The sequence below is a fragment of the Lucilia cuprina genome, chromosome 5 (assembly GCF_022045245.1).
Source record: "Lucilia cuprina isolate Lc7/37 chromosome 5, ASM2204524v1, whole genome shotgun sequence".
Classification (NCBI taxonomy): domain Eukaryota; kingdom Metazoa; phylum Arthropoda; class Insecta; order Diptera; family Calliphoridae; genus Lucilia; species Lucilia cuprina.
In genome coordinates this window covers 46,841,820-46,855,261 of record NC_060953.1, presented here as the reverse complement: position 1 = coordinate 46,855,261, position 13,442 = coordinate 46,841,820, and the positions used below count along the sequence as shown (strand labels likewise).

The 13,442-nt window shown below is 30.4% G+C and overlaps 1 protein-coding gene across 1 annotated transcript; it reads right to left on the bottom strand.

The window, feature by feature from the left end:
• Nucleotides 1–6,844: 6,844 nt before the first annotated feature.
• Nucleotides 6,845–11,267, bottom strand: LOC124420301. Its single transcript, XM_046952630.1, has 2 exons — nucleotides 9,624–11,267; nucleotides 6,845–6,986 (listed from the first exon to the last, which is right to left on the bottom strand). Exons 1-2 carry the CDS (start codon nucleotides 11,185–11,187, stop codon nucleotides 6,880–6,882), a joined length of 1,671 nt encoding a protein of 556 aa, XP_046808586.1. The 5' UTR covers nucleotides 11,188–11,267; the 3' UTR covers nucleotides 6,845–6,879.
• Nucleotides 11,268–13,442: the final 2,175 nt, after the last annotated feature.

Below are 13,442 nucleotides of genomic sequence, written 5' to 3'. Positions count from 1 at the left end.
GTTCTGTTCTAGTTCTGTTCTAGTTCTGTTCTAGTTCTGTTCTAGTTCTGTTCTAGTTCTGTTCTAGTTCTGTTCTAGTTCTAGTTCTGTTCTAGTTTTGTTCTAGTTATGTTCTAGTTCTGTACTAGTTCTGTTCTAGTTCTGTTCTAGTTCTGTTCTAGTTCTGTTCTGTTCCAGTTCTTTTCTAGTTCTGTTCTAGTTTTCTTATAGTTCGGTTATAGTTCTGTTCTAATTCTAGTTCTGTTCTAGTTCTGACCCAGTACCAATTCTGTTTAAGTTTTAGTATTGTACTTTTCTAGTGTTAATTTTTAATTCTATTTCATTTCAAGTTAAGTTTGGGAGTAGTTCAGGTTTACACCTGATAGAAATTAAGAAAAAACTCAAAGGTTAGAAGTTAATGATCCAATTTTAAACCTTACTCGCATAAAAACTAGCCAAACAATGTCAACTAATACAGTATTTTATATTTTTTTCTTACAGATTGTTTTATTATCAAGTACATGTCATGCCAGTGAATCAAATACTTTAAGAGTTGTGAAATGTGTGATAAAAATTATTTTCAAAATATCAAAGCCATATTTTGTTCATAACCAATGCAAAACATCATTAACGAAAATATCGATTTAGTTCAATAGTTTTTGTATGATACACCTTGCAATTATCATTACTTCAAACGATTTCTGTTGAGATGATACATAAAAACCGGAAATCACAAACTTATCGAAAAAAATTCAATTGGAAAAGGCGCAAACAAAAAAAATTTAAAAGAAATTATTGTCAACAACAAATCATAAGCAAAAATAAAATAGTGTTAAAAAATCAATTAAAAGTGAGTGTTAAAAATGTATGTTCTTACTAAAATTTTATAAAAAAAATTAAGTGAAATATAAAAAATACAAAAAAAAAAAAAGAAAGATATGTGTGGATGAAACCGAAATACGTCATAAAATCATATGTATTGGCAGTTTTCTAAGTGAATAAATAAATCGTGTTAAATCCAATTAATAATTATTATGATGAATATCTTACAATGTTGTTGGCAAATTTAACAAAGACAACAACAAAAAATAACTAAAAATCCCATCTATACTTTATGAACACCAAGCAACGACGTCAAAATAATATTCAAATTGTATTTAATCGAATCGTTTTGATATTTAGTCTGGCTATATATTGGTCGTTTCGTCTCTTGTTTATGCCTCTGGCGTCAAGTGTCTGGTATAAATCAACACCGCCATCCGCCATTATAAATCATAATCATACAATGTTGCAAATTGTGTTAATAAATTCTATAGTGATTCGTGCTGTTGCAATCATTGTTTATATTAATGTTTGTGGCAATTTTGAGTTTGTTGTTTCTGAGCTTGTAGTTAATAAAATTTCTATTAATATTGAGTGAAAATGAAATTTTACACAACAGCAACAGTATTTGATAGATTTAGTTACAAGCTCATCTTTATTAATTAATTACATTGTGCAAAAATAAAATACAAACCCAAGACACTATTGTAAAGCTGTGCAAATTATTCATAAGTACAACCAGTAGCTTAAGAAAAAGTAAAGGAAAAGAATATCAACATACAATCATAATTCATTTTACAACATTGGACATCAATCATTAACGGCATCTTTGAAATATAGAACATCTACGACTATGAATGTCTCTGAAATAAGCGGAAATGCGGTGAGTAGTTTATTTTATATTAATATTTCATAAATATTATATTATATCATATTATTTATAATATTTAAAACATATATATTATGTATGTAAGGAAATAGACTAGGCTGTTGCTTAGACAATAGAATTCAGTGCAGAATCTAAAGTAGAGTAACAAGAACTGAGCAGGAATCAATCTGAACTAAAAACTGAACTATAACTGAACTAGAACTGAACTAGAACTGAACTAGAACTGAACTAGAACTGAACTAGAACTGAACTAGAACTGAACTAGAACTGAACTAGAACTGAACTAGAACTGAATTAGAACTGAACTAGAACTGAACTAGAACTGAACTAGAACTGAACTGGGACTGGAGGTTTTAACATCGTGTGTTCTTATAATGTAATTGTTATAAATCATTGGAGGTCTTTTATACAAAATCCCACAATGTAATGTCCTGTCAATAATATAATTTTTTTTATTCGTTTTTTGAAAATTTGTCTGGCATTAATCCTACGAATATTTTGTTTGAAGAAAAAAATGCAGCTTAAGTAGAAGACAACAACTCGTATAATTTATTTATTATTATTTTTTTGTTTATGTTAATTTTTTTGTGTTATTGTTTACATCGTCTAACAATCATGTTTGATTATTTAAATCCATGTCATGTCTTGAGATTATTTTATGTACACACTTGTAAAATTAGTTTAAGTAGTGTTCACATTTGACAAATATTTGATATGAAAGATTATACAAAACATATGTAAAGCTACGTTCACACCTATCAAATATTTGATTTCGAAGTCTTTTACTCAAAGTTTTGATAGAAAAATGTACTTGTTGTTTCAAAATCTGTCGAAAATAGGACAGAATAATACTTCCTAAGGACTTTGAAAAAATAAATTTTGAAAAAAAATGTACACATTTTGTTTTCTAAAAACTACCAATTCCAGTAAATTTACTTTAACTTTTTGTAAATTTATATAGTTTATTATCCTTGCTGCTCGCCTGATTGTCTTCTATCCTGCTGTTTGAATGTTTTGATGAGAGATGTATGTTGTGTATCGCCGTTAGTTTAAAAAATTTTTATATATTTTTCACTTTTTTAAGGTGTTGTTTTGGTTGTTACTTTAGTTGGCTATAACTGTATGTGAACGTTACAAATCTGCTTAATAAAATCATACCAAAAATACTTCACATTTGTACTTACACATAAGTATTCATATGTAGGTACACATATTTTTGTGTTTTCTAAATGAACCAAATACAAAAAATAAAAGATGAAAAAAGTTAAAAAAAAAATATTTATAGACGTCGTACACTGTGGGCTCCAACAGCGTCAGACTGTCTGGTATGTCTACTACGTTGGTCTGAATGTCTGTCCCTCCCTCCATCCATCTGTCTGTCCGTCTATCTGACTGTTCTGGTTGTTGTTTTCATTCGTTTCGTTTTTAGTTTCATTTCGTCCGGTTTGTTAGTTTCACAACGTACAACGTTGCCGTGTGAGTTTATTTTATCCAATATTTTGTATTTTTTCTTTCTGTTGTCTCGTTATTTTGTGTTTTTTTAACTTATTTTTGGTTGCAGTAAATATTTATTTTTGTTTATAGAAAATGTATTGCAAGCAATTCGAGTGAGTGTATTAATTTTTGTGTGCATTTTGTTGTACCACTGATTCATGTCTGGACGGTTTGACTTACAGCAGGCGTCCACAGACAGAAATTGAAATCTTATGTGACTGTTTGTGCATATTGGTTAAACTGTAGTGTACGTGTCGGTTTGTCCGTTTCTTTTGTGTGAAATAAGTGCACTATAGGACTAAGAAGATTTTGAAAAGCTTTTCTTTCCTAATTTCCCAGCTAGAATTTTTTGATGTTTTTGATCACATTCGAGTCATTTATGACTCTTCTGCACGATTAAAATGATTATATATACGCTCATTTTCTGATCATAAATGATACATTCGTCGGGAGAAAATGTTACCCTACCCGCGACTCTTCCAAATGAGTCATTTATGAGCCCCACTTCTGAACAACTATGACTCATTTTTTAATCTTTTTCGAGTTATTTATGAGCCAAATAACTGGTCGTTTTTGCGTTATTTCCGAATCATATTATAGTTGTTTTTGAGTCTTTTCTGAGTAATTTTTATGTTTGTTACAGACAAATACAATACAACAGAAAACAGTTTTTGATCTTCCGACTGCGCGAAATTTAACAACAAACTAAATTTTTAAACAATCATATTCCAATCACCTGGATAACCTATTTATGATTGGTATACATTTTGTTATTATTTTTTCAAATAAATCAGATTTTAAACATTAATTCGAATTATTAAGACTTAGTTTAGTGATTAGTCGCCTAATTATCTTCCGTAGAGGATAATTAAACATATAAAAATTGTATAATTAAAACATAATATAATTTCAATTTCCTTGACAGAAAATCGACTTTATAAATATCACACAAATTCAAATATTTATACATTTAATTTTATAAACGAAATGAGAATTATATCAACTCATTTTAGGCCACACAAAATGTTTTGCTAGCTCTTTTAAAAGAATCTTTTCTGAGCCCCATTTCTAATCAGTTTCGACTCATTTTTGAATCGTTTTTGAGTCAGTTTAGTTTCATTACAAACGAAAACAATTACATAAGGAACAATTTTAGATCTTCCAATTGTATCAATCATTGATCTTCTTAAAATCTTGCCGAGTGGTTCAGTTAAAAGAAATTAAAATGCCGAAAAGTAGGCATATATATATGATCTTAATTTATCCAGGATCGCGACTTTTTCATTAAACTTTACGTACGTAAAGTTTGACCGTGTAAAGGGCCTTTAAGACCATTCTCTCGAGGCCTTCGAAATTGTAAGAGAATCTTTTACGAGTATTATCAAAAAATATTAAGGAATTTAGTCAGTGTAATCTTTTAAGTAATTGGCGATTTTTTTCGCAAATAAACTTCCGACTGTTGTACTTTCGTTCCATAGTGCATTGATTAAGTTTAGAATAGAATGTACTATTTTACAGTAAAAGTTCTCTTAAGTAAAACATGCAGTTATAACGAATAACCAGTTATAACGAATCAAAGTAGCATCTCAACTATTCGAAACGAAAATAAAAACTTATAGTTTTATCTAAAGAGCACATTTTTTAAAGTCCCAGCTAAGTTTGAACACATCTTCTTTAAATCAGAGAAGTCTTTGTAAAATACATACGAAATTGTATTCAAAATTAGAAAAAAAACTTATAAGACATTTCAAAAAGGATCTTTAACCAAATATACTTCCAAAATCTTGCTAGGGTAATAATACAAAGTTTTGTTTTTCTTTTTTTTTTTGTACAATGCAAGTCTAACCTACTATTGAACATACGTTCAGACTATATAATCCATCTAGCCACCAGTCAAACAGACTTTTAATCTACAAGTAAGTAGTAGTCGTCGTCATGCTCTTACATTCTTAAATATGAATGTAACGTATAATGTATGTGTTTATGTCGGGGTACTCACGTATTTTAACCATGATACACCACCACACATCGAGATTAAAAGCAGTAGTTACAATCATTTGCATACATCCTACTTTTTGTTGTTTATTTTCTTGTTGTTATTATAGTTCATTTCGGTTTAGTTTTGTTCAACCATGTAGTCTCTGCTATTGACTCTAAAAATTATAAAAAAAATGTTCGCGTGGCTCCTCTATATATTTTTTATTTATTATACCCTACACCACTTTAGTGGGGAGGGTATATTGGGTTTGTGCTGATGTTTGTAATGCACAATATTTGGTCCTATACCCACCTTAAAGTATACCAATCGGCTCAGAATGATTTTCTGAGTCGGTTTAGCTATGTCGGTCTGTCCGTTCATGTAAACCTTGTAATCAAACTACAGGCCTATTGAATATGGTTAAGATCGGTCCATTATTTCACTTAGCCTCCATACAACTGTACCGAATAGGGCTTGTAAACATTATAATCAAACTACAGGTCGCAATTTTGGATATAATTTAATGAAATTTGGCAAATGATCTTTTATGGTACGATAGACGAAGCTTATTGAAAATAGTTAACATCGGTCCATTATTTCACCTAGGCCCCATTGAACTGATCCCGCCAAATAGGGCTTTTAAGTACATAATTATGTTTAATATACTCGTATCTTGACAAAAAGCTTTAAAACCAAGTTCTATAATAGCCTTGATGATCCTGATAAACTTTATAATTATAGGGCCTCATTTGACCTTAGCCCTTTTAAAAAGTCCCCATCAAAATTTTACTTAAATATCCACAGTTTTTTAAACAGTAAATGCCTTTAGTATGTCTGAGGCAAGGTACAATTCAACTTTAATGCTCTTTTATAAAAACTAAATCACATTTTATTTGTATACGGGTGTAGGGTATTATATGGTCGGCCTCGCCCGACTATAACTTCTTACTTGTTTTTATATATTTATATTTTTGTATTACTGTTTACACACTTTTTTATGCTCTACCATAGATTTCAGAAAAGAGAGGTATTTTAGACTTGGGAGATTGTTTGTCATTCCTTTCTGAAAGTTAATTTTTGAAAAATTTTGTTCTTTATATAATAATTGGCGATCAAAAGTTCTTAAATATTCCCAAGAGTTTGTTTGACAATGGATGATACGTTCACATCTATAATTTTTGTCCAATTTATACATTACACTAACCATTTTATTGGCTATTGGTAATGCATAATGTAAACAGTAGATTCCAGATTTATAATTTGTGACTAAAGAAGTAGCAAGTAGAGTTTTAGTTTATATTAAATGGTTTTTAAATAGGTCTTATTTTTATGTTTTATTCTTTGTAGTACACTTTTCATTTCGTCTACTATTTTACAATTTGTATTCTATTTTTAATACAATTCATTGTTAATAATTGTTGTATGCAAATTTCCAAAAAATAAAAAAAATATTTACAATTTTATTTATGATTTCTAAAACAAGTGGGTTTTTGGACATGTTTTTATTTTATACGATGTGTGTAGTACATTGTATTTCAATAATTCCAATCACGAGATAATGTCAAGAACTTTTTTTCGTAGATAAAATTAAATTTAAAATCATAAATTTTTGTCACATAGTACATAGGATTTTTTTTTTTTGAAAGTAAAAGAAATCTAGGAAATACATATGTTAGTTTTTTTTGTCAATTCTTTATTTCACCAAAGTAATACATTTTTAGAATTCCAAAGTAAAAGGCATTTTCCTGTCTCTATAGTGACTGGTATTCATATGCAAACGTACAATTTCTCTAAAAATTGTGTTACGTTCAAAGTCTTTAAGTTCTGAAAAGAAAAGAGATTTATTGGTTAAAAATTTAATATTTTAAAACTAAATTAATACTTAATATGACCTATATACATATGTATATGACTTTTGAAATGGGATTTATTAGGGACCAATTTCTAGATTTTTAAAGACCCAGTGGAAACCCTATTTAAACGAAATTGTCATATGTTAATCCTCCGATAGAAAACTGTATACACTGGCAGTAGGCATTGGCAACGAAGGCGCTTTCAATAACGTGTACAATTATACTCTTATCCAATCCCTAGAAGAGCTGAGAAAGCTCTAGAAGCGTTGCTAGATATTCCACCCATTGAAACATATTTAAAATATGAGGCGGCGCTTACACCTGAACGGTTCTTAACTTTAGGCGAACTGGCCAAAAGCGATTATAGGAGACTTTATCAATGCTACCTGGACACATTGGAAGGTTATACACAATTATCAGACTTGTCTGATCGCATACCAGACCCAAAATATGTTGGAAACTTTGAAACGCTGATCCCAGATAGAACGTCTTGGTCAAGCGGTAAACTAGAGCAAATACCAGTAGAAATCCATTGTTACGTGGATGGCTTTAAATTGGCAGATAAGGGTTCTATATTGAAGACCCAGAAACACAAATATACTATCGTTTACCCAATCATACCACAAGCTTCCAGACAGAAGTCCGAGCAAAAACGTAAAATGTGTAAATTGAATTAGAATAAATATGGCGCCTACAGCGCCAGAAGGCAATTAGGGCGATATCAGGGGATAGAATTAAATCTAAGAAAGTATTGGATTTTAAGAAAGCTATAGTTAGTAATCTGCCAGAGTTAAAGTTTACATTAAAGCCCTGCACAAGAGAACAAAAATGAGACAAATTTTTAAATATCGTGCGCACACGAAATTTTTTAACAATTTGTCACATTATTTGTTGACTTGTACAGGCCTTTAGTTTACATCATAAGGGTACTTAGCAGGCCACTCGGGATTAGTCGGTAACGATAGGGCGAATGTAATAGCTTTAAAGCGCAAAGAGCTCGAAGTAGTTTACCAGAGAAACGCTAAACCATTCGGCTCAACAAAAGCTGAATTAAAAATATGGATAAGAGAATCCAATAAGTCCTTTTGGAATAATGAAACGGTAATGGGTACAACCACAAAGGTGCTATGGGGTGACCCTGATGAGAACAAGAAATCTTCTTAAAATGAGCAAGTCTGAGCAAGTAGGACACTTTCTTTGCCACAGACAGGCATACGTCGAAGTTAGATCTAAGTATCTCGGAAATGACATTTGCCGAAATTAACATCCCTGACTGATTGTAAAATTCTTAGGAATTACGTCCAGGAAACTGAGTTTCTGAACATTGAACAATTATATAAGTACTCAGTAAATATTTTTTTTACATTTTACACAAATATTCTTTATAGATAAGGTTTGTTTGGAATTGAAAATATTTAGTATGAAAAATTTTCGACTTTGGGCGGAAATTTTACTTTTTCCCCGTGGATCCGCGCCTGCACTACTTATACATATAAGGTCAAAATATCCCCCTGATGTTTATAGGGGAACATTCTTTTTATGGCATTTTTTTGAATTATTATTATACTTCCCAGGAAAACTAGAACGATGTACTTCCCAAAGAATAACATTTATCACCACTTCAAAAGTATCACTAAGTGAATTTGTTTACCTTCTGCCGCAGAAGAATAAAATTTTGTTTAAAATTTAAGATATATTTCTTTTGTACTGAAATTTTTTTTAACTAAATCCATTTTATTTTGGGTTTGATTGATAAAAGAAAAATATAAGATTTACTTCCTGAGAATAACATCAGATGTAAGGAATTTGGATTTAAATAAAAAGAACATCCTTCCTATGACAAGCCTGTATTAAAATTATCACTTCTTCAGGTTTTTTTCAGTACTTCCAAGGTGTAAATTCTACTTCTTTTTCGCTTCTTTGGGAGTTCTTTTTTTTTTTGCTGGGCTAGTTTATAACTCCTATAATGTTGTGGCATTCAGTTTATAAAACATCAAAATATTGCATGGTTTAAATCGATCGATTAGTAAGGATTCTGTATCAGAATGGTATCTCCCAGAATTTTGCATAAATTCTTATAAATATTTGTATTAATCATGATCAAATTTTGCACCAAGAAATTATACTATTTAATTTAGTTACTATTAAGCTTCCAAGGTACTAAGGACCCCTTCTAAAGCTTTAACTACAAAACTTACTTAAAACTATTAGTGATGAAATTCTACATAAATATGTTTTTTAGGAATCATTTTTCATGAGGATAAATTCATGTTTGAACCAAACTTTCATAATGAAACCTAGTCCTCTTTTATACTGGGACACCAGAAAACATATCGTATTAGCTTAGGAATGTAAACATAACATCAATCAAGAGGTCTTTGATTGGTTAACGTGGTAGTTCACTACGCGCGTACAGTCAAGTAGAGTCGAAGAGAATCCGTTAAAACCGGACCCACCACTTTTTTAGCGATATCTGTTTTAAGGCAGATTTTAAACTCAAAAAACAACATAATCAATCACATCAAGATTTCCAGTTAACATGTTTTAACTTTGAAAAAGAAAAAAACTTTTTTAATAAACAACTTAACTTCTAACTGTAACTTCTTACCCATTTTAAAACCGCAAATTTTTATACGATTACATCGCTTTCGCACAGCATTCACCGATAGCAACATACTCAGTAGTCTAAAATTTAATATATCACCAACACCGCCATAAACAAGAAACCCCAACTGTTCATTAACATCTAAAACATCTAGCCAATGTGTTAAACCAATAACAAATATTTCAAAGGGCATCTTTATTAACTCCAACGTTGTCGTAACTCTAAAACAATTTTGAGGAATTCCATTATTTTCGATCATTACATCATTGACAGCAATATTTAAACATTTCAAAGACATATCACGAATAAGCATTTTCAAAAGATTCCAGTTGAGACCATGACAAGTAGTAAATGTTAGTTCTTTCAGGGAAGTCATAGATAAGATAATACGTGGTAAGCTATAGGGATTGGTTAGTTTTAACTTTTGTATCTGAGGACATTTATCACGTAACCAATTATGAGCTATATCACCATTAAGCCAGTTCAAGGTGTGTAGTGCGGCAAAGTTGTTAAGAGAATTTTGAAATATTTCAGATATTGCTGTAAACTGAAAAGTATCTATGGTTATCGATTCCAGGGAGGGTGCTATATAAATGTAATTGTAAATTTTATTCACGGGAGTATTGTTCAATTTAAATTGCTTTAGCCTGAGACCACCCAATAATTGCTGTAAATTTTCAAAACTCAAACCACTACACGAAGTAAGAGTTAGTTCTTTTAATCCCTGTAAAGGTAAGAAATCCTTGATATCCAGTTTGCAACCTTCCAAACATAAAGTTTTTAAGTTGATACAATATGTGCTCAAAATATCGATTAGTTTGAGATTTAACACTATATTACTATCGTTGATGTGTATGATCAGTTTGCGCAATTGTGGACAACATTTCAGATAACCGGTAAATGTGCACCAAATATCATAGTTTAAAATGCCAATATTAAAAGTCTGTAACTGCCAAACAATATCGGGTATATAGGTTCTAGTGGTTTTGTCCTCCTCCTTCTCACAAACTATGGTGAAATTTTTAAAACTTAAACTTGTCAAGTTCACAGCATTATTTAAAACATATTTCACATATTGTACTTTCAATTTCTTTATGCAACCCGGCTTTGTATCGGGTTCAAATTTTAATTCCTGTAATTGTGTAATTTTGCAAATACTATCAATATTTATATTAACACCCGGCATCAGAGTTTGAAAATCTTCACAGAAACATTTCAACAAATGTAAACTCTTTAATTGCAAACAATTTTTGCTTAACACCAGCAAATTTTCATTTGTCACCACCATTTGATAAAAGATTAATTTGTTTAAATTTCTAAAAGGTTTCACTTTAAATTTAAAATACTCCGCCTGTAAGTAATCATCTTTCATATCACCCTGCACTCTTAACACTTCTATATCGTGACATTTCTTTTTTAAAAATATTTGACAATCTGTGTGATTTAAAGCAAATTTTGTTTCACCAACTTCATCCAATTCGCTTAAATTCTCGTTGGTGTTACGTGTTAGGAAGTTCACATAACGACTTCTCTGAATACACAATTCGTTTAAATTATTTAACAACATATTTAATTTGGGTTTTTGTTATTAAATAGATTTTTTTTTTAAATTTTAAAATAATTCTTGAAAAAAATTGTACTGTTCACTTTAAAAATTCTTAAAAGAAAGTGAGATCTTTGTTTCTTTAGAATAAACTACTGCTCGTAGTATATTTTATTAAAATATAAATATAGTCGAGAAGATTGATTCATGATTATCTTAAAAATACATCAGTGAGATATTAAAGCATGTACACAAAAGAAAGTTTTTTTATACCCTTCACCTCCGTGAGAAGGGTATATATGTTTGTCATTCCGTTTGTGATTTCTATAATATAATTTTTCGACCCTATAAAGTATATATATATTCTGGATCCTTATAGATAGCGGAGGCGATTTAGCTATGTCCTCCTGTCTGTCCGTCTGGTTGTTTATCTGTCTGTCTGTATGTTCGTTGAAATCAGTTTTTAGAGGACCCCAGATATCGGCGAGATCCAAATCTTCAATAATTCTGTTAGACATGCTTTCGAGAAGATCGCTATTTAAAATCAGCAAAATCGGTCCAAAAATAACGGAGATATGAGCAAAAATCAAACGTTCATCAAAAACTGAAATTTTTTATTCATGCTCAAACAGAAATTGCAAAAACCAAAAACAAAATACATAATCATACGGTAAATTTTGTTATTGTACTCTGTTTATAAAAACAAGGCAGAGCAAGAGTAGCAGAGCGAAAGCATCACTAGTGTGTTGTTATTGGCTAGAAACATGAAATTAAGTATGTGGAGCCTGGCTTAAGTTAGAAGCCATAAAAGGGAACTTTTCGGTACTTTTTCGTTTTTCAAAAGGTATTTTTTGAATTTTCTATAACATTGAACCTAGAAATATGAAATTAAGTATGTAGTGTCTGAATTAGGTGAGAATCCATAAAAGGAAACTTTTTGGTACTTTTTCGTTTTTCGAAAGGTACTTTTTGAATATTTTGTAAATGAAATTAAGTATGTAGATTCGGAATTATATTTGAACCCAAAAAAAGAAACATTTTGGTGCTTTTTCGTTTTTCAAAAGGTGCTTTTTGAGTTTTCTATAATAATGAAGTTAGAAACATGAAATTAAGTGTGTAGAGTCCGTCAAACACGTTTTTGTTCTACAAAAGGTACTTTTTGAATTTTCTATAATATTGAATCTGGAAACATGAAATTAAGTATGTAGAATCGGTATTAGACGAGAACCGGGAAAAATGAACTTTTTGGTACTTTTTTTGTTTTTTAAAAGGTACTTTTTGAATTTCCTATAATGTTGAACCTAGAAACATAATACTAGGTATGTAGAGTCGGAATTAGGTGAGAACCGAAAAACGTGAACTTATTAGTATTTTTTTGTTTGTTTCTTTTAAGGTACTTTTTGAATTTTCTATAATATTAAATACAAAAACATTAAATTAAGCATTTTCAGCGCGAAGTAAGTGATTTGAAAGAAGGGTTTTTGATACCGACTTTTTTAACACATCATGGTGAAGGGTATAAAAGATTCGGCAGAGCCGAATATAGAACTCTTACTTGTTAATTATTAATAAATTCTTTGCTAGAAGAAAGTACACCTGGAACCAATTTTATAACTAATTTATCAAGGTTTCGATTGGCTTTAAATTACGCGGAATACAAAAAGTTTTATTTGGACATGAATTGTCAATTCAGTCATCTTCAAAGAAATATATAAAATTTATGAACAATATTTTTAGGAGAAAAGGATAATATCTATATCTCTTAAGCTTTACGCGAGACTGGTTGAAAATAGGTTTGTTATACCCTACACTACTTAAGTGGGGAGGATATATTGGGTTTGTGCTGATGTTTGTAACGTACAATAATATTAGTCCTATACCCACCTTAAAGTATACCAATCGGCTCAGAATCATTTTCCCTATACAACTGAACCCACCGAATATATACTCGTATCACGACAAAAAGCAGTAAATCCAAGTTCTATACTACCTTTGATGACCCTCATGAACTTTATAATTATAGGGCCTCATTTAAACCTATAAAAAGCCCCATTCAAAATTTGACTGAAATGTCCACAATTTTGTTCAACAATAAATGGCTTAAGTATATCTGAGGCAAAGTACAACTTAACTTCAATGCTTTATTATGAAAACTATATTCCACTTTATTTTTGTAACAGACGTAAAGTATTATAAGGTCGGCCTTTGTCGCAATTTTGATTGAGTGATTGAGTGATTGAATTTTTAAGTTGAAACTATTTTGTGCGCATACTTTTTTA